The 18,730-nt window shown below is 40.3% G+C and overlaps 1 protein-coding gene across 3 annotated transcripts in view; it reads right to left on the reverse strand.

Moving 5' to 3' along the window:
* SPATA6 (spermatogenesis associated 6) overlaps positions 1 to 18,356 on the reverse strand; it is a 174,131-nt gene extending 155,775 nt beyond the window's left edge. For all 3 annotated transcript variants that reach the window (XM_012136817.5, XM_012136740.5, XM_060408810.1), the window contains exon 1: positions 18,109 to 18,356. In XM_012136817.5, coding sequence (XP_011992207.2) covers positions 18,109 to 18,159 — 51 coding nt within the window. In that variant the 5' untranslated portion in view covers positions 18,160 to 18,356. The remainder of the gene's footprint in view (positions 1 to 18,108) is intronic.
* Between the last annotated feature and the right edge of the window lie 374 nt (positions 18,357 to 18,730).

Genomic DNA, 18,730 nt, shown 5'->3' on the forward strand with positions numbered 1-18,730 from the left:
TAATCATAAGAAAGCTAGGGTAGCCATTTTAATATGATATATAGTAGACTTCAGAGAAAGATTACCAAGGTTAAAGTGGAACACTTCATATAAATTAAAAATTTGATTTATGAAAAGATATAGAAAATTAAATTGTATGTACATGGCATCTGGTCCCATCACTTCATGGGAAATAGATGGGGAAACAGTGGAAACAGTGTCAGACTTTATTTTGGGGGCTCCAAAATCACTGCAGATGGTGACTGCAGCCATGAAATTAAAAGATGCTTACTCCTTGGAAGAAAAGTTATGACCAACCTAGATAGCATGTTAAAAAGCAGAGACATTACTTTGCCAACTAAGGTCTGTCTAGTCAAGGCTATGGTTTTTCCTGTGGTCATGTATGGATGTGAGAGTTGGACTGTGAAGAAAGCTGAGCGCCGAAGAATTGATGCTTTTGAACTGTGGTGTTGGAGAAGACTCTTGAGAGTCCCTTGGACTACAAGGAGATACAACCAGTCCATTCTGAAGGAGATCAGCCCTGGGATTTCTTTGCAAGGAATGATGCTAAAGCTGAAACTCCAATACTTTGGCCACCTCATGCGAAGAGTTGACTCATTGGAAAAGACTCTGATGTTGGGAGGGATTGGGGTCAGGAGGAGAAGGGGACGACCGAGGATGAGATGGCTGGATGGCATCACGGACTCGATGGACATGAATCTGAGTGAACTCCGGGAGTTGGTGATGGACAGGGAGGCCTGGCGTGCTGTGATTCATGGGGTCGTAAAGAGTCGGACACGACTGAGCGACTGAACTGAACTGAAATAATATAATATCAAAGTAATGAAGAAAAAAATTATATAACTGAATTTTGACACTTCCCAGTAACCGATATAATAATAAGAAAAAAATCATAAAGAGTATAGAAGACATAGACAACAGCATTCAAGTAATTTGACCCAACTGACATTTACATAATACTCTATACAACAAAAGGACATACAGATTTTTACAAGTACACATGAAAGCATGCAATAAGACAGATGATATGAGCCATAAAACAAGTCTCAATAACCATAAAAGGATATAAGCTCAATATGCAAAAAAATCAATTTTATTTCTATATATTAGAAACAATGTTTTAGAAAATTTAACACCATTTCTAATATCATTAAAATCTAAGACATGTACTACTTAGGTACAAATTTAACAAAACGTGTAAGACATGTATTCTGAAAACTACAAACATTACTGAAAGAATATGAAAGAACATTAAAGAAATTTACACAACCTGAAAATAATGTTAAGTATTTAGAATCTTTTATCTAATAAGGGGAGAAAATTCCATAAAAAACAAAAATTATGAAATCAAAATAGGTAAAAATGTAATTATTTGGCATATGTTTAAAAAGAGACACTAAATGAAAAATCCTAGAATATGTAGTCAATGAAGTTAAAAATCTTAATAGAGAAGATTTAAAATTTTAAGTTAATAAGAAAATAATACTACAGAATTATCTCAAAACAAGAAGATATAAAAACAAATATTATACCAAAAAGTACTTAAGAAAATATAAAAGTTCCAATATATGTCTAATTGTACTGTCAGCAGAAAAGAGAGAACAGCATAGAAACAATATTGATAGATATGAAAGCTAAGAATTTCCCAGAACAGCAGAAACCTATAAATTCTCAGATCAAAGTACAAACCCAGTGCAAAACAGAATAGAAATGAATATATAATTCTAAACATCATAGTGTACTAGAATGCATCAAGAATAAAGTGAAAATACATTATCATAGTGAAGAGTTTAATATCAAGACTGAAGATTTTATTACCTCCATTACAGTCTGGTACTGGTTATATGCAGACAAAAAATTTAATATAGACTTAAAGATATTTCAGAGAAAATAAACGATCTGATAATGGCAGATAGAACCCTACATCCAGCAAATAAATTAATATATCATTTTCAAGTAAATATGGAACATTTGCAATAATTGGATTATTTATAAATATACACATAATAATTGGAAAATAATACATTGGAAATTGTAACAAAAACAATCAGTATTACCCAAATTTCATTCAATACTCACAATGCAATTAAATTAAAACATACTAGGATTTTGCCGTTGGTCCAGTGGTTAAGAATCTGCCTCCCAAGGCAGGGGACACAGGTTCAGTTCCTGGTCTGGGAAGATCCCACATGGGGCAGGGCAGCTAAACCCATGAGCCACAACTACTGAGCCAGTGCTCTAGAGCCCGTATGCAGCAACTAGTGAAGTCTCTGCAACAAGAGAAGCCACCAAAATGAGAAGCCTGTGCACCACAACTGGAGAGTGGCTCCCACTCATCACTAGAGAAAGCCTGCGCACAACAATGAAGACCAGCAGAGCCAGAAACAATTAAATAAATGAATGACTTAAAAAAATACCACAATAAAAGACAGAATGTATGTATATGTGTGTGTGCATGCATGGAGAGGGGGGAGAGAAGGAAAGGAAGGAAGAAAAATACACATATAAATCCTATATATCTTGAAATTTAAACAAACTCTTAAAATAGCTCATAAGCCAAAGTAAATAGTATAAAATAAATTTTATAAAAATTATAAAATATTCAATATTTTCCTGGAGGAGGAAATGGCAAACAATTCCAGTATTTTTGCCATTAAAAAAAAAAAAATCCCATGGACAGAGGAGCTTGGTGGGCTACAATCCATGGGGTGTCAAAGAGTTGGACACAACTGAGCAACTGAACAACACAACATTAGACTTAGGAAAAACCATTCAGTATAATTCAAGCTCAGAATATTTTTTAAATTACGGGGAATTCCGTGGTAGTCCAGTGGTTAGGACTCTACACTCTCACTTCTAAGGTCCCTGGCTCAATCCCTGCTAGGGACCTAAGATTCCATATCACATAACCCAAACAGTGTGGAAAAAAAAAATTAGGTATAGAAGGGAACTTTCTTAACTTAATAAAATCCTGCATCTAATACTATATTAGGTTGAAATATATGAAATTGTCATTGCTTTTTAAAGTCAAAAACAAGTCCACTGACAGCATTTTCGTAAGATTCAATCTAATACTGGTGACTTCAGCATAACTTAAATAAAATGACAAGTATATGTACTGTTATTCCCACTACTTAACACTGTACTAGTCAAGACATAAGTAAGAAAAAGAAAAAAGATTGTACAGAAGTCAAAACTGACTTTATCTGTAAACATGATTTTCCACATAGAAATTCCAAATAACTTATATGAGATTTCAGCAATGTTGCTGAATTCAAAATATGCAAGGACATGTACAGAAATGTTCATAGGAGCCCAAGTCCTAATATTACAAAATTGGAAAAAAATGAAAATATCATCAACAATAGAAATGACATAGAGAAAAGGAAAAGTTTTCCAAGTTCAGTTCAGTAACTCAGTCGCAGTCGTGTCCAACTCTTTGCGATCCAATGGGCTGCAGCACGCCAGGCTTTCCTGACTATCATCAACTCCTGGAGCTTGCTCAAACTCATGTCCATCAAATCAGTGATGCCATCCAACATTCTCATCCTCTGTTGTCCCCTTCTCCTCCCACCTTCAATCTTTCCCACCATCAGGGTCTTTTCCAATAAGTCAGTTCTTCGCATCAGGTGGCCAAAGTATTAGAGCTCAGCTTCAGCATCAGTCCTTCCAATGAATATCCACAACTGATTTCCTTCAGAATGGACTGGTTTGATCTCCTTGCAGTCCAAGACTCTTGCAAGAGTCTTCTCCAACGTCAAGTTCAAAAGCATCAATTCTTAGGCACTCAGCTTTCTTTACAGTCCAACTCTCACATCTATACATGGCTACTGAAAAAAACATAGCTTTGACTAGATGGACCTCTGTCGCCAAATTAACGTCTCTGCTTTTTAATATGCTGTCTAGGTTGGTCATAGCTTTTCTACCAAGGAGCAAGCATCCTTTAATTTCATGATGTAGTCACCATCTGCAATGATTTTGGAGCCCAAGAAAATAAAGTATCTCACTGTTTCCATTGTTTACCCATCTATTTGCCATGAAGTGATGGGAGAGGATGTCATGATCTTGGTTTTCTGAATGTTGAGTTTTAAGCCAACTTTTTCACTCTCCTCTTTCATTTTCATCAAGAAGCTCTTTAGTTCTTATTTGCTTTCTGCCATGAGGGTGGTGTCATCTGCATATCTGAAGTTACAGATATTTCTCCCTGTAATCTTGATTCCAGCTTCTACTTCAATCAGCCTGGCATTTTGCAAGATGTACTCTGCATATAAGTTAAAAAAGCAGGGTGACAATATACAGCCTTGATGTACTCCTCTCCCTATTTGGAACCAGTCCATTACTCTATGTCCAGTTCTAACTGTTACTTCTTGACCTGCATACAAATTTCCCAGGAGGCAGGTAAGGTGATCTGGTATTCCCCTCTCTTGAAGAATTTTCCAGTTTGTTGTGACTCGCACAAAGGCTTTGGTGTAGTCAACAATGCAGAAGTAGATGTCTTTTCTGGAACTCTCTTGCTTTTTGTATGATGCGATGGATGTTGGCAATTTGATCTCTGGTTCCCTTGTCTTTTCTGAATCCAGCTTCATAGTTCATGTACTATTGAAGCCTCCTTGGAGAATTTTTGAGCATTACTTTGCTATTGTATGAGATGAGTACAGTTGTGCAGTAGTTTGAGCATCTGGAACTCTCTTGCTTTTTCTATGATGCAGTGGATGTTGGCAATTTGATCTCTGGTTCCCTTGTCTTTCCTAAATCCAGCTTCACAGTTCATGTACTACTGAAGCCTCGCTTGGAGAATTTTGAGCATTACTTCACTATTGTGTGAGATGAGTGCAGTTGTACAATAGCTTGAGCATTCTCGGGCATTGCCTTCTTTGGCATGGGAATGAAAACTGACTTTTTCCAGTCCTGTGGCCACTGCTGAGTTTTCCAAATTTGCTGGCATACTGAGTGAAGCACTTTCACAGCATCATTTTTTAGGATTTGAAATAACTCAACTGGAATTCCCCTCACTTCCACTAGTTTTGCTGGTAGTGATGGTTCCTACGGTCCACTTGACTTCGCATAACAGGATGTCTGATCACACCACTGTGGTTATTTGGGTCATTAGGATCTTTTTTGTATAGCTCTTCAGTGTATTCTTGGACCTCTTCTTAACATCTTCTGCTTCTGATAGGTCTGTACCAATTCTGTCCTATACTGTGTCCATCTTTGCATGAAATATTCCCTTGGTATCTCTTAATTTTTTTAGGAGATCTCTAGTCTTTCCCATTCTATTGTTTTTCTCTATTTGCACTGATCACTGAGGAAGGCTTTCTTATATCTTCTTACTACTCTTTGGAACACTGCATTCAGACGGGTATATCTTTCCTTTTCTCCTTTGCCTTTAGCTTCTCTTCTTTCCTAAGCTATTTGTAAGGCCTCCCTAGACAACTATTTTGCCTTTATGCATTTTTTTTCTTGGGAATAGTCTTGATCACTGTCTCCTGTACAATGTCATGAACCTCTGTCCATATTTCGTCAGGTACTCTATCAGATCTAGGGCTTCCCTGGTGGCTCAGAGGTTAAAGTGTCTGCCTCTAATGCAGGAGACTTGGGTTTGATCCCTGAGTCAGGAAGATCCCCTGGAGAAGGAAATGGCAACCCACTCCAGTAGCTTGCCTGGAAAATCCCATGGATGGAAGAGCCTGGTGGGCTACAGTCCAGGGGGTCGCAAAGAGTCGGACACGACTGAACTGTCCATATTTCATCAACTACTCTATCAGATCTAATCTCTGTGAATTTATTTGTCACTGCCACTGTATAATCATTGAGTTAGACAAGGCTGCTGGTCCATGTGATCAGATTGGTTAGTTTTCTGTGATTGTAGTTTTCATTCTGCCTGCCCTCTGATGGAGAGAGATAGGAGGCTTATAGAAGCTCCTTGATAGGAGAGACTGACTGAGGGAGAAACTGAGTCTTGTTCAGATGGGCACAGCCATGCTCAGTCCAGTCGCTCAGTCATGTCTGACTCTGCGACCCCATGAATTGCAGCATGGCAAGCCTCCTTGTCCATCATCAACTCCCAGAGTTAACTCAAACTCATGGCCATCGAGTCAGTGATGCCATTCAGCCATCTCATCCTCTATCCTCACCTTCTCCTCCTGCCCCCAATCCCTCCCAGCATCAGAGTCTTTCCCAATGAGTCAACTCTTTGCATGAGGTGGCCAAAGTTTTGAAGTTTCAGCTTCAGCATCATTCCTTCCAAAGAACACCCAGGACTGGTCTCCTTTAGAATGGACTGGTTGGATCCCCTGCAGTCCAAGGGACTCTCAAGAGTCTTCTCCAACACCACAGTTCAAAAGTATCAATTCTTCAGCGCTCAGCTTTCTTCACAGTCCAACTCTCACATCCATACATGACTACTGGAAAAACCATAGCCTTGACTAGACGGACCTTCATTGGCAAGTAATGTCTCTGCTTTCTAATATGCTATCTAGGTTGGTCATAACTTTTCTTCCAAGGAGTAAGCTTCTTTTAATTTCATGGCTGCAGTCACCATCTGCAGTGATTTTGGAGCCCCCCAAAATAAAGTCTGACACTGTTTCCACTGTTTCCCCATCTATTTCCCATGAAGTGATGGGACTGGATGCCATGATCTTCGTTTTCTGAATGTTGAGCTTTAAGCCAACTTTTTCACTCTCCTCTTTCACTCTCATCAAGAGGCTTTTCAGTTCCTCTTCACTTTCTGCCATAAAGGTTGTGTCATCTACACATCTGAGGTTATTGATATTTCTCCTGGCAATCTTGAAATGGAGTACTTGGATGCAATCTCAAAAATGACAGAATGATCTCTGTTCATTTCCAAGATAAACCATTTAATATCACAGTAATCCAAGTCTATGCCCCAACCAGTAATGCTGAAGAAGCTGAAGTTGAACGGTTCTATGAAGACCTACAAGACCTTTTAGAACTAACACCCTGAAAAAGATATCCTTTTCATTATAGGGGACTGGAATGCTAAAGTAGGAAGTCAAGAAACACCTGGAGTAACAGGCAAATTTGGCCTTGGAGTACAGAATGAAGCAGGGCAAAGGCTAATAGAGCTTCGCCAAGACGACATACTGATCATAGCAAACACCATCTTCCAACAACACAACAGAAGGCTCTACACTTGAACATCATCAAATGGTCAACAGTGAAATCAGATTGATTATATTCTTCGCAGCCAAAGGTGGAGAAGCTCTATACAGTCAGCATAAACAAGACTGAGAGGTGACTGTGGCTCAGATCATGAACTTCTTATAGCTAAATTCAGACTTAATTGAAGAAAGTAGGGAAAACCACTAGACCATTCAGGTATGACCTAAATCAAATCCCTTATGATTATACAATGGAAGTGACAAAGAGATTCAAGAGATTAGATCTGATAGAGTGCCTGAAGAACTATGGACAAAGGTTCGTTACTTTATACAGGAGGCAGTGATCAAGACCATCCCCAAGAAAAAGAAATGCAAAAAGGCCAAATGGTTGTCTGAGGAGGCCTTACAAATAGCTGTAAAAAGAAGAGAAATCAAAGGCAAAGGAGAAAACAAAAGATACACCTATTTGAATGCAGAGTTACAAAGAATAGCAAGGAGAGATAAGAAAGCCTTCCTCAGTGATTACTGCAAAGAAATAGAGGAAAACAATAGAATGGGAAGACTAGAGACCTCTTCAAGAACATTAGAGATAATGAGGGAACATTTCATGCAAAGATGGGCTCGATAAAGAACAGAAGTGGTAGGGATCTAACAGAAACATAAGATATTAAGAAGAGGTGGCAAGAATACACAGAAGAACTATACAAAAAGGATCTTCATGACCCAGATAACCATAATGGCGTGATCACTCACCTAGAGCCAGACATCCTTGAATGTTAAGTGAAGTGGGCTTTAGGAAGCATCACAAGATGATGCTGTGAAAGTGCTGCACTCACTATGCCAGCAAATTTGGAAAACTCAACAGTGGCCAGGGGACTTGAAAAGGGCAGTTTCTATTCCAATCCCAAAGAAGGGCAATTCCAAAAAATTCTCAAACTACTGCACAACTGTACTCATCTCACACACTAGCAAAGAAATGCTCAAAATTCTCCAAGCCACGCTTCAACAGTAGGTGAAAAGAGAACTTCCAGATGTTCAAGCTGGATTAGGAAAGTCAGAGTAACCAGAGATCAAATTGCCAACATCCGTTGGATCTTCAGAAAAGCAACAGAGTTTCAGAAAAACACCTACTTCTGCTTTATTGACTACGCCAAAGCCTTTGACTGTGTGGTTCACAACAAACTGTGGAAAATTCTTCAGGAGAGTGGAATACCAGACCACCTGACCTGCCTCCTAAGAAATCTGTATGCAGGTTAAGAAGCAACAGTTAGAACTGGACATGGAACAACAGACTGGTTCCAAATTGAGAAAGGAGTACGTCAAGGATATATATTGTTACTCTGCTTCTTTAACTTATACGTGGAGTACATCATGGGAAATGTTGGGCTAGAAGAAACACAAGCTGGAATCAAGATTGCCAGGAGAAATATCAATAACCTCAGACATGCAGATGACACCACTCTTATGGAAGAAAGTGAAAAAGAATTAAAGAGCCTCTTGATGAAAGTGAAAGAGCAAAGTGAAAAATGTGGGTTAAAGCTCAACACTCAGAGAACTAAGATCATGGCATCTGGTCCCATCACTTCATGGCAAGTAGATGGGGAAACAATGGAAACAGTGACAGACTTTATTTTCTTGTGCTCCAAAATCACTGCAGATGGCAACTGCAGCCATGAATTTAAAAGATGCTTCCTCCTTGGAAGAAAAGCTATGACCAACCTAGACAGCATATTAAAAAACACAGACATCACTTTGGCAACAAAGGTCCATTTAGTCAAAGCTATGGTTTTTCCGGTAGTCATGCATGGATGTGAGAGTTGGACTATAAAGAAAGCTGAGCACCTAAGAATTGATGCTTTTGAACTGTGGTGTTGGAAAAGACTCTTGAAAGTCCCTTGCACTGCAAGGAGATCCAACCAGTCCATCCTAAAGGAAATAAGTCCTGAATATTCACTGGAAGGACGGATGCTATAGTTGAAACTCCAATATTTTGGCCACCTGATGTGAAGAACTGACTCTTTGAAAAAGACCCCGATGCTGGGAAAGATTGAAGGTGGGAAGAGAAGGGGACTACAGAGGATGAGATGATTGGATGGGATCACTGATTCGATGGATATGAGTTTGAATAAAATCCAGGAGTTGGTGACAGACAGGGAAGCTTGGCGTGCAGCAGTCCATGGGGTCACAAAAGAGTTGGACATGACTCAGTGACTGAACTGACTGTATAATCATAAGGGATTAAACAGCCAACAGGTACATGAAAAGATATTCAACATCACAAATCATCAGGGAAATGCAAATCAAAGCTACAATTAGATATCACTTCATACATGTCAGAAGAACTATCATGAAGAAGACATGCTATAACAAGTGTTGTTGAGGATCTAAAGAAAAGGGAATCGTAAAGACACTGCTTGTGGGAATGCAAATTGCGCATAGCCACTGTGGAAAACAGTATGGAGGTTCCTCAAATAACCCAAAATAGAATGACTATATAGGATCCAACAATCCTAATTTTGGATGTTTACCCAAAGGAACTGAAATCAAGACCTCATATCTGTACTCTCATGTTCACAACAGCATTACTCACAACACCCAAGATAAGAAGGCAACCGAAGTGTCTGTCAAAGGATAACTGGATGAATGGACAAAGAACACGGGATATACATTTATCAATACCATTCAGCCAACAGAAAAAATGAAATCCTGTCATTTGTGACAAACTGGATGGACCTTGAAGGTATTATGCTAAATGAAACAAAAAAAACAAACACTGTAAGATATCACTTATATGTAAAACCTAAAAAGATCAACTCAGAGAAACAGAGAGTAGAGTGGTGTTTACCAAGGGCTGATGAGGTGGGGGAAATGGGGAGATAGTGGTCAAAGGGTGTACACTTCTAGTTATAAGATTAACAAGTAGCTAATGTAAATAGCATGGTCATTATAATTAATAATACTGTACTGTATACTTGAATGTTGCTAAGAAAGTAAATCTTAACTGTTCTCAACTCAAAAAAGAATGTCAACTATGTGACAGGATGGAGATAGTAGCTAACATTTTGGTAGCAATCATTTTGCAATTTATAAACATAAATCAACATACTGTACACTTTAAACACATATAATGCTATGTGTCAATTATATATCAATAAAGTTGGGGAAGAGACAATAGAAGGGATAAAGAATTATTGCTTCACATGACAACATGGATGAATTCTCACAAAGAAGTCAGAAAAAAGTGGAAGGAGACGGAGTGAAAGGAGGGAGAGAGACAGACAGAGAAATTGACATTACAAGTTCAAAATACATTGAGATAGAAGTTAAGATAGTGGTTACCTCTGGGAAGAGAAGAGGGGAGGCGGAGTAGCCGGAAGGAATGGAGCATAAGGAAGCAACCTGGAGTGCTAATAATATTCTAACTATCCATCTGGGTGGTAATTATACACTTTGTATACGTACACTATCTAAATATATGCTGCTGCTGCTGCTAAGTCACTTCAGTCGTGTCCAACTCTGTGCGACCCCATAGCCAGCAGCCCACCAGGCTCCCCGGTCCCTGGGATTCTCCAAGCAAGAACACTGGAGTGGGCTGCCATTTCCTTCTCCAATGAATGAAAGAGAAAAGTGAAAGTGAAGTCGCTCAGTCGTGTCCGACTCTTCGCGACCCCATGGACTGCAGCCCACCAGGCTCCTCCATACATGGGATTTTCTAGGCAAGAGTACTAGAGTGGGGTGCCATCGCCTTCTCCGAAATATATGCTATAGTTCCATAAAAAGGACTCAGTGGCGTTATTTATCAGCAACAACAACAAAAAGAACAAAGAAAATGAAAACAAACGGCATTACTAAAAAGCAAAAACAAAGTGAAAAAATTAGTTTCAACTAAAAGATCTCTGAAATTTACATTACATGTAACCAATAAGTTATATGGTGATTTGTCATAGAAGCCCTACGAAACTAACACAATTCCTAAGACTCAATAGTTTCATTTCTAAATCTATACCCTAGAGCACTGGGTGTCTCTAAGATCCAAAATCCTGCTTTTACAACTAACACTTTGCAGTTTACCTATATCTGTAACTGAAAAAATAAACCAATGTCAAAACTGAAAAAAATACAGAAATAATTACATATTTCTATGTGTAAATGCTGAGACAGGACTAGGCTTAAAGATACACTCTTTGCACCTATTCACAGAATCAGCATCAACTGGTCAGTTTCAAACGCTGAATGGTAGGTGTCAGTTCAGTTCAGTTGCTCAGTCATGTCCGACTCTTTGTGAACCCATGAACCACAGCATGTCAGGCCTCCCTGTCCATCACCAACTCCTGGAGTCCACCCAAACCCATGTCTATCGACTCGGTGACGCCATCCAACCATCTCATCCTCTGTTGTCCCCATCTCCTCCTGCCCTCAATCTTTCCCAGCATCAGGGTCTTTTCCAATGAGTCAGCTCTTTCCATCAGGTGGCCAAAGTACTGAAATTTCAGCTTCAACATCAGTCCTTCCAATGAACACCCAAGACTGATCTCCTTCAGAATGGACTGACTGGATCTCCTTGCAGTCCAAGGGACTCTCAAGAGTCTTTTCCAAAACCACAGTTCAAAAGCATCAATCCTTCAGCGCTCAGCTTTCTTTATAGTCCAACTCTCACATCCATACATAACCACAGGAAAAACCATAGCCTTGACTAGACGGACCTTTGTTGGCAAAGTAATGTCTCTGCTTTTTAACATGCTATCTAGGTTGGTCATAACTTTTCTTCCAAGGATTAACCGTCTTTTAATTTCATGGTTGCAATCACCATCTGCAGTGATTTTGGAGACCCCCAAAATAAAGTCAGGCACTGTTTCCACTGTTTCCCCACCTATTTGCCATGAAATGATGGGACCGGATGCCGTGATCTTAAGTTTTCTGAATGTTGAGCTTTAAGCCACCTTTTTCACTCTCCTCTTTCACTTTCATCAAGAGGTTCTTTAGTTCTTCTTCACTTTCTGCCGTAAGAGTGGTGTCATCTGCATATCTGAGGTTACTGATATTTCTCCCAGCAATCTTGATTCCAGCTTGTGCTTCCTCCAGCCCAGAGTTTCTCATGATGTACTCTGCATATAAGTTAAATAAGCAGGGTGACAATACACAGCCTTGACATACTCCTTTTCTTATTTGGAACCAGTCTGTTGTTCCATATCAATTCAATTTAAGCAGCGCTGCCAGTGATGCTATGATTTTCTGAAAATGTAAACTCTTAACAGAGTTCCAAACAAAACAAAGTACACTCTTTCCTCACTTTACATGGTGATTGCATCACTGGAAAAGTCACTATACTTAAAACTTTTCCACACACACACACACACACATACACAAAAGGTCTGTCTTTATACATAAAACAGAGTTAATTCTTAATCTCTAATCATAAACAGGCTTTCATATATATGTATAGATATATATTCAAGGCAATATTCAAGTCATGCAGAATACCAGACAATTAACACCAATAAACACCCCCCTCCACATACACACACACTGCAACCACTTTGACAAACAAAGGTAGCCTAATAAATTTCTTAGAATGATCCCTAGGGCACAGTATCAGCCCTTGAGAACAACAGATTCATGGACCCCAAGATCCGTACGAATATTCGCACTGCAATGCTATTTGTAATATTCAAAAAGAGGAACACCGGTAGTTAAAAGTCTATCAATAGGGGAATAAGAATTAAATCTCTCATGCAAACATACAGCATTATGCAACAATCAGGGCTTCCTAGGTAGTTCAGTGGTAAAGAATCTGCCTGCCAATGCAGGAGATGCCAGTTCTATCCCTGGGTTGGGAAGATCCCCTGGAGAAGGAAATGGCAATCCATTCTAGTATTCTTGCCTGGGAAATCCCATGGAGAGAGGAGCCTAGTGGGCTATAGTCCATGGAATCACAGAAACGTCAGGTGTGACTTAGCAACTAAACAATAACAACAACAAAATGTAACAATCAAGGAAATGAACTAGATTTGCAAAAATCAACACTTGGCGACAAATTTTAGAAACAGTGAAGCGGGAAAACAGGTTTGCAGAAGGACACCTACAGTATTTCCTGCAGTCTATGGGGCCGCAAAGAGCCGGACACAACTTGGCGACTGAACAACAACCTACAGTATCATACCATTTGTGTAAGCTTTTAAAACAGAGCAATAGGATACAGACTACGTAGGCATACACAAATATGTGGCAACTGTAAAAAAACCTGAATGAAAAGAATACAGTCCAGCTTCAGGATATTGATTACATTACTTTTAGGAAGGGAGGGAGGAAAACTGGACTCAGAAAGAAGTGCAAAAGGGCCTTAAACTAGATCTGTAACATTTTCTTAAAAACAAAAATCTTCAGGAAATGTAAAATGAGCATTTATTAAATCAGAATGGGGAAAGATTACAGTATTTAGATTTTCTTTTTCTGTAAGTCTGAAGTACTTTATAGGCAAAGTTTTAAAAAGTCTGTATTCCCGGGAAATACCAACTGCAGCATAACTGAGTGAGGAGACCAGATAACCATCACAGACGATCAGATGAACAGTGACAGAAAAGGACCTAGATCTCCTTGCTTCAATGCTATCAATAATTTGAGTGAGGTAACAAGGTGTGGTAATACAGAGAAGAAAAAAATGGGAGTTATATAATATTGACTAATCCCAAACTGACACTATTCGGGTAAAGCAAATTGGCTGGTTTTACTGCCCAGGCATTGGGCCTTACTCTTATACCTCCAATTTCTTCTGTCTATATTCCTAAAAAAAAAAAAAAAAAATCTCATGGAAACTGCACTACTGAATAAGAAGAAGGTAGAGAGAAGCAGCAGGAAATATACTTTTTTTATATCACATTTGTTTCAAATATCAAAAGTGTAAGTGATAGGAAATATAATTTTTGGCTGCTCTTTAAAATTGAGTTACTTGGCATATTATATCATTCTCCCAAGATTCCTTGAGAAAAGTCACACTTTCTTTCCCAGCAATATATTTTCTCTCAAATCTTGGTTCTGTTGAGCAACTCAAAATATTGTGTTATACACCAAAACCTTTCCTGTTTACTCATTTTCGCTCTCATGTGATCATAGTATCAAAGATGAGATTGCCACAAATGCAAGACTGCAACAAAAAATAAACATGGAAAGGGGAGGGAAAATGAAGTGCCACATTTTTCAGAAGCAAGTAAAAATTAAACACCTAATCTCCAGTTTAGAAGAGCAAATTAAATGTCATTAGAATGGGAAAAAAAAATCAGACAATAACATGGGATATTCTGTATCCGAGTCTGGTCTCCTTAACACAATGTGCATAAAAAGACTTTTTCAGGAAAGTCTAGTAGGTCTACTAGTGCCAGGTAGCTTTATCCAAGACAGTCACAGCCTGGTAACAACCCAAATAATCAACAATAAGGAGAAGGCATAAACATGCTGTGGTGTGCAACAAAATCTGGTATGAACCATATGATAGAAATCTGGTATGAACCACATATATATATGACATATATAACCATATAACTGGCTATACCATATATAACCATATAACCACATGATAGCTACTACACAGTATAAAGGAATAACTACTGATAAGCACAGCAACATGGATGAGTCTCAAAAATATAATGAGCAAGAGAAGCCCACAGAAAATATTATACACTATATAGCTCATTTTATGTGAAGCTCAAGTACTGGCAAGCTAATCTGTAGTGAGTGACAGAAATCAGAGTAAGTGGTCCCTTTGTGCAGGGCTTAAAAGGAGGAACAAGGGAATTTACTGGGGTGCTGCAAGAGTTCTAAACCCTGATCTGAATAATGGTCATACAAAAGTGTATGAATTTATCTAAATCCACAAAAGAAAACACATTGTGGAAATGAAAAAGTAGAACTGCTTTATATTGAACTAAAATGGTCTAACAACCAAATGCAACATGTAAACTTTGATTGGATCCTGGTTTGGAAAAGCAAACTAAACAAGTCATTTCTGTGACAATGAGGAAAACCTGAAAATGGAGTAGATAACTAAGAAAGCATCGATAATCATCACAGGTGTGATAATAGTATTGAGGTTCTGTGGAACAATGTCCTTATTTTTAGAACACATATACTAAAGTATTTAGGAGTCTCATAGCAACAGTTCTGTCATATTTTAGCAAAAAAAATTTATTATACATATACAAGTGTACAGATATATCAAACTAATGAACACAGGTCATGGGATGTAGTTATTCATTGTACTATTCTCTCAACAACTCTGTATGTTTGAAAAATGTCAATAAAAAATTGAGGGGGAAAAGAAGATGTCAACTTTTTTAGATCTTGAGTGATCTTCAGGATACATTATAGAAAGTATAAAAGCAAAGTGCAGAGTAGCTTATGTAATATGCTATCTATCATGAAGGAAAGGAAGGAAAGTAAAAAATATATACGGGAAGGGGCAGTGTACTGTGTGTGTGTATCTATTGAGATTATATTACAAAAGGAAATACTAGAAGAATCAATAAAAATGGTTTCTTATAGCAGATGAAAATAGATGGAGGATATGTTTGAATAGGGCTGGAAGTGAGACTTCTCGGAATGTATCGTTTTATCCAGTTTTGACTTTTAACCTATAAATGTAAAGAATTGAATTGAAAAAAAAATGAAATTGAAAAGAGGTTAAAAATATCTTTGCTCATATAATTCTTCTATTCAATCAAAGCCGAATCAAGCTTGTTTAACCTATATGATTATTAACAGTTTTTATGTTTATTTATTTATTTTTTTGCTCCTTCTGAGCATCAGAGTAATTTAATGGGGCTTTTGCTGGTCAGAAATCTTAACCTGTTGCTGCAGATCTGTCCCTAAAAATAGTCATACTATTTTCTTAACTGTAAAAAAAAATAATAATAATCCAATGAAAGTTAAGGTTTCTTAGAACTGTAAAATTCTTGATTCAAATGTTTGTTGAAAAAAAACCAGGAGTGTTTCCACATGCATAATTTCTTAGGCCAGGATGAACAACAAAGTTCCACTGTATAGTCATTCACTTTCCCTCTGATAATACCATAGACAAAGGCTAGTGAAATAACTTTTCTCTCTCTAACCCCTTCAGGCAGTAGTCAGTTACCACAAAGCACTGCTACTTCCTCTAAGCAAGACTGGATTAGCCAAGGAAGGGATGCAACAGCCAACCCATCAGGCAGCTGCTCTGGGCAGGCTGCTAAACTCCATTGGTCAGCAGAGGACGAAGCAGCCAGTAACAAAGTCTAGAGAGGCTGAACTCCAGAGTTTTACTAACTGCCAAGCGGTTCAAAAAGCTTAGTGTATTCTTTTGCGAAATGAATCCTCCTTTACAAAAAGGCTGCCAAATTCTGGCAGCTGAGGGATTAAAAAAGCATCTGAAACCAAAACTACAGAGTTTCTGACATTGCAAGAAATAAAATCTCTGCAGCCTTAAACTTAAAACAAGGGAACCAGAAACTTTGTTCTTCACCCCTGCCTCACAGTCAGGCCTACCCAGCCTTCCTTTCTTTAAGACCCAGCAAAAGATGTAAACAGTCTTGTGATTTCCCTGGAGGTTTCAGAGGCTGTGCCTCACTGGCCTCACTGTAATGTGAGGAAGGACAGACACCAAAGCAGGGATGCTTTCGGAGAGGTTGGGGGGCGGGGAGCCTTGACTGCAGGGTGTGCAGGAAGGAAGTCGGGAGGGCTGCTTGGTGCAGCACCCAGGGGAGTTACTGGCTATGTAAAGTATTAAAACACACCAGACACCGATACACCCACCCACCCACACACACACAGTTTTGCTGGGAGATGAAAGAGCTGAGAAATGAAAGGACTTAAAGAAGTAGAAAAAGAAAAAAGAAAAAAAAAAAAAAAAGGACTGAAGGACGAGGAATTGTGTTTCCAAACTGCTTACAGGTCTAAACCAGAGGTATGGAGAGACTTTTGGGTGGATTTCCTCTAGAAGAAAGCAGCTAGGACTTTCGTCTTAAGAGGAGAATGGAGGGTTCTGTAAAGAATGAGGAGGAAGGAGATCAAAACCCCTTGGAAGGTCCTATGAGATTGTTCAGAGGGATGGTGTTTGCTCAGAGCTTGGAGAGGTCCAGGGCCCTTCTCTTGAGGAAGGACACGGGAGTTCTCTGCCTCAGCTGGATTTCCACAGCAAGGTCGGGGACAGGACCCTATTTGGCATCTCTTCCGTAGGGTTGAGGGTCGTTTCCAGCAAGCTGAGAGAATGAGTAGTTTCCTCCCAACGTTGGTGCCTTTCTTGGAGTGAAGGGAAGGGTCGGGGGTCCCGCTCAACATTGAGAGAGTTTGGGGACTGCAGGAACCTGAAATGGTTTCTGAGGGATGGCCCTGGGATGGCGGGGCGGGGGGCGGGGGGAGATGGCAAGCTGCTGCGCGCAGTGATGACACACTTCGGTTGTGGAGTGCGGGGATTCTACTTTGGAGATTTGAGAAGAAAGGCCCCTTCACTAATCAGAAGCTTGCTAAACAGTCTGAAGGAATCCACCAGCACTGATTTGAGAAGAAATCCATCCCCCAGTCCCCGCCCCTAAGACTGGGGAGAACTCAGGTCTGTAATAATCTCTCACGAAAAGAACAGGAGCAGAGAAGAAGAATTTTAAAAAGAAACCCCTACCCTACCCCAATCCATTGGAAAGTTAAGCACGAGGAGAGCAGGACTTTCAAAAGTGGTTTAGAAAGAGTCTGAAGAAACTCGAACTGGAAGCTGACAGGAAGTTAGGGGAGCTGAGGGGTGGGGATCAGACCTCTGTGTGGCTGGAGTGGGAGGGCATTCATGATTTTTGAGGCTGAGGAAGACCCAAGTGACACGGGGTCAGGGCTCCACAGGATTGACTAGGAGGGTGGAGGAAGTTTCTAGGTGAACCGGGGTTCTCGGAAGTAAACGGAGGCGGCGTCCAAGTAAATTCCCGAGGCTCACGACACCCGGGCAGCGGCGGTGCGGGGCGCGACCAGTACTCACAGAGCGGATCTCCAGCGCCAGGGCGCATTGCAGCGCCTTCACCTTCGGCATCCGGGCGGGGTTGGGGCGGCGGGGACAGACCCCGGCCGCGGACCCGAGGGAGGCGAGGAGACGCAGGGCGGGGCGGGGACGGGGAGGAGACGAGGTGGCGGCGGCGGTGACGGCTGTGGCCCCCAGGCCGGGGCCCGCGGTCCAGCCTGGGTCCCGCCCGAGCAGCAGCGGTGCGCGGGGCGCGGACTCGTTGTCATAGCAGCCGGGAGGGGCGGGGCCGGAAGAGAAGCCCGGCGGGAACGCGCCGGAGCTGCCTCTCGAGTACGAGCGCCTGGGGGAGGGGCTTGGCGAACGCTGGGAGAGGAGGGGCCACACGAGGAGGCGGGGCCGCCGAAGAGGCAGGGTGGGCGGGGCAGTTCTTCTGTGACGTCAAACTATGAGCCCAAATCCAGAGGAGAATAGCTGTATTAATAGGACAGTGTGCAGGGCAGGGAGGTGGACTCGAGAGCCCTGAGTTCCAGCGTGGCAGTGGCAACTTGTGCTAGTGGCGTCTCCAACTATAAAGAATAATAATGGTTTTTTGTTTTCTTATTTGAATTTCACGATATAGTTTTCAAAGCCAGCATGAGAA

The sequence above is a fragment of the Ovis aries genome, chromosome 1 (assembly GCF_016772045.2).
Source record: "Ovis aries strain OAR_USU_Benz2616 breed Rambouillet chromosome 1, ARS-UI_Ramb_v3.0, whole genome shotgun sequence".
Lineage (NCBI taxonomy): Eukaryota > Metazoa > Chordata > Mammalia > Artiodactyla > Bovidae > Ovis > Ovis aries.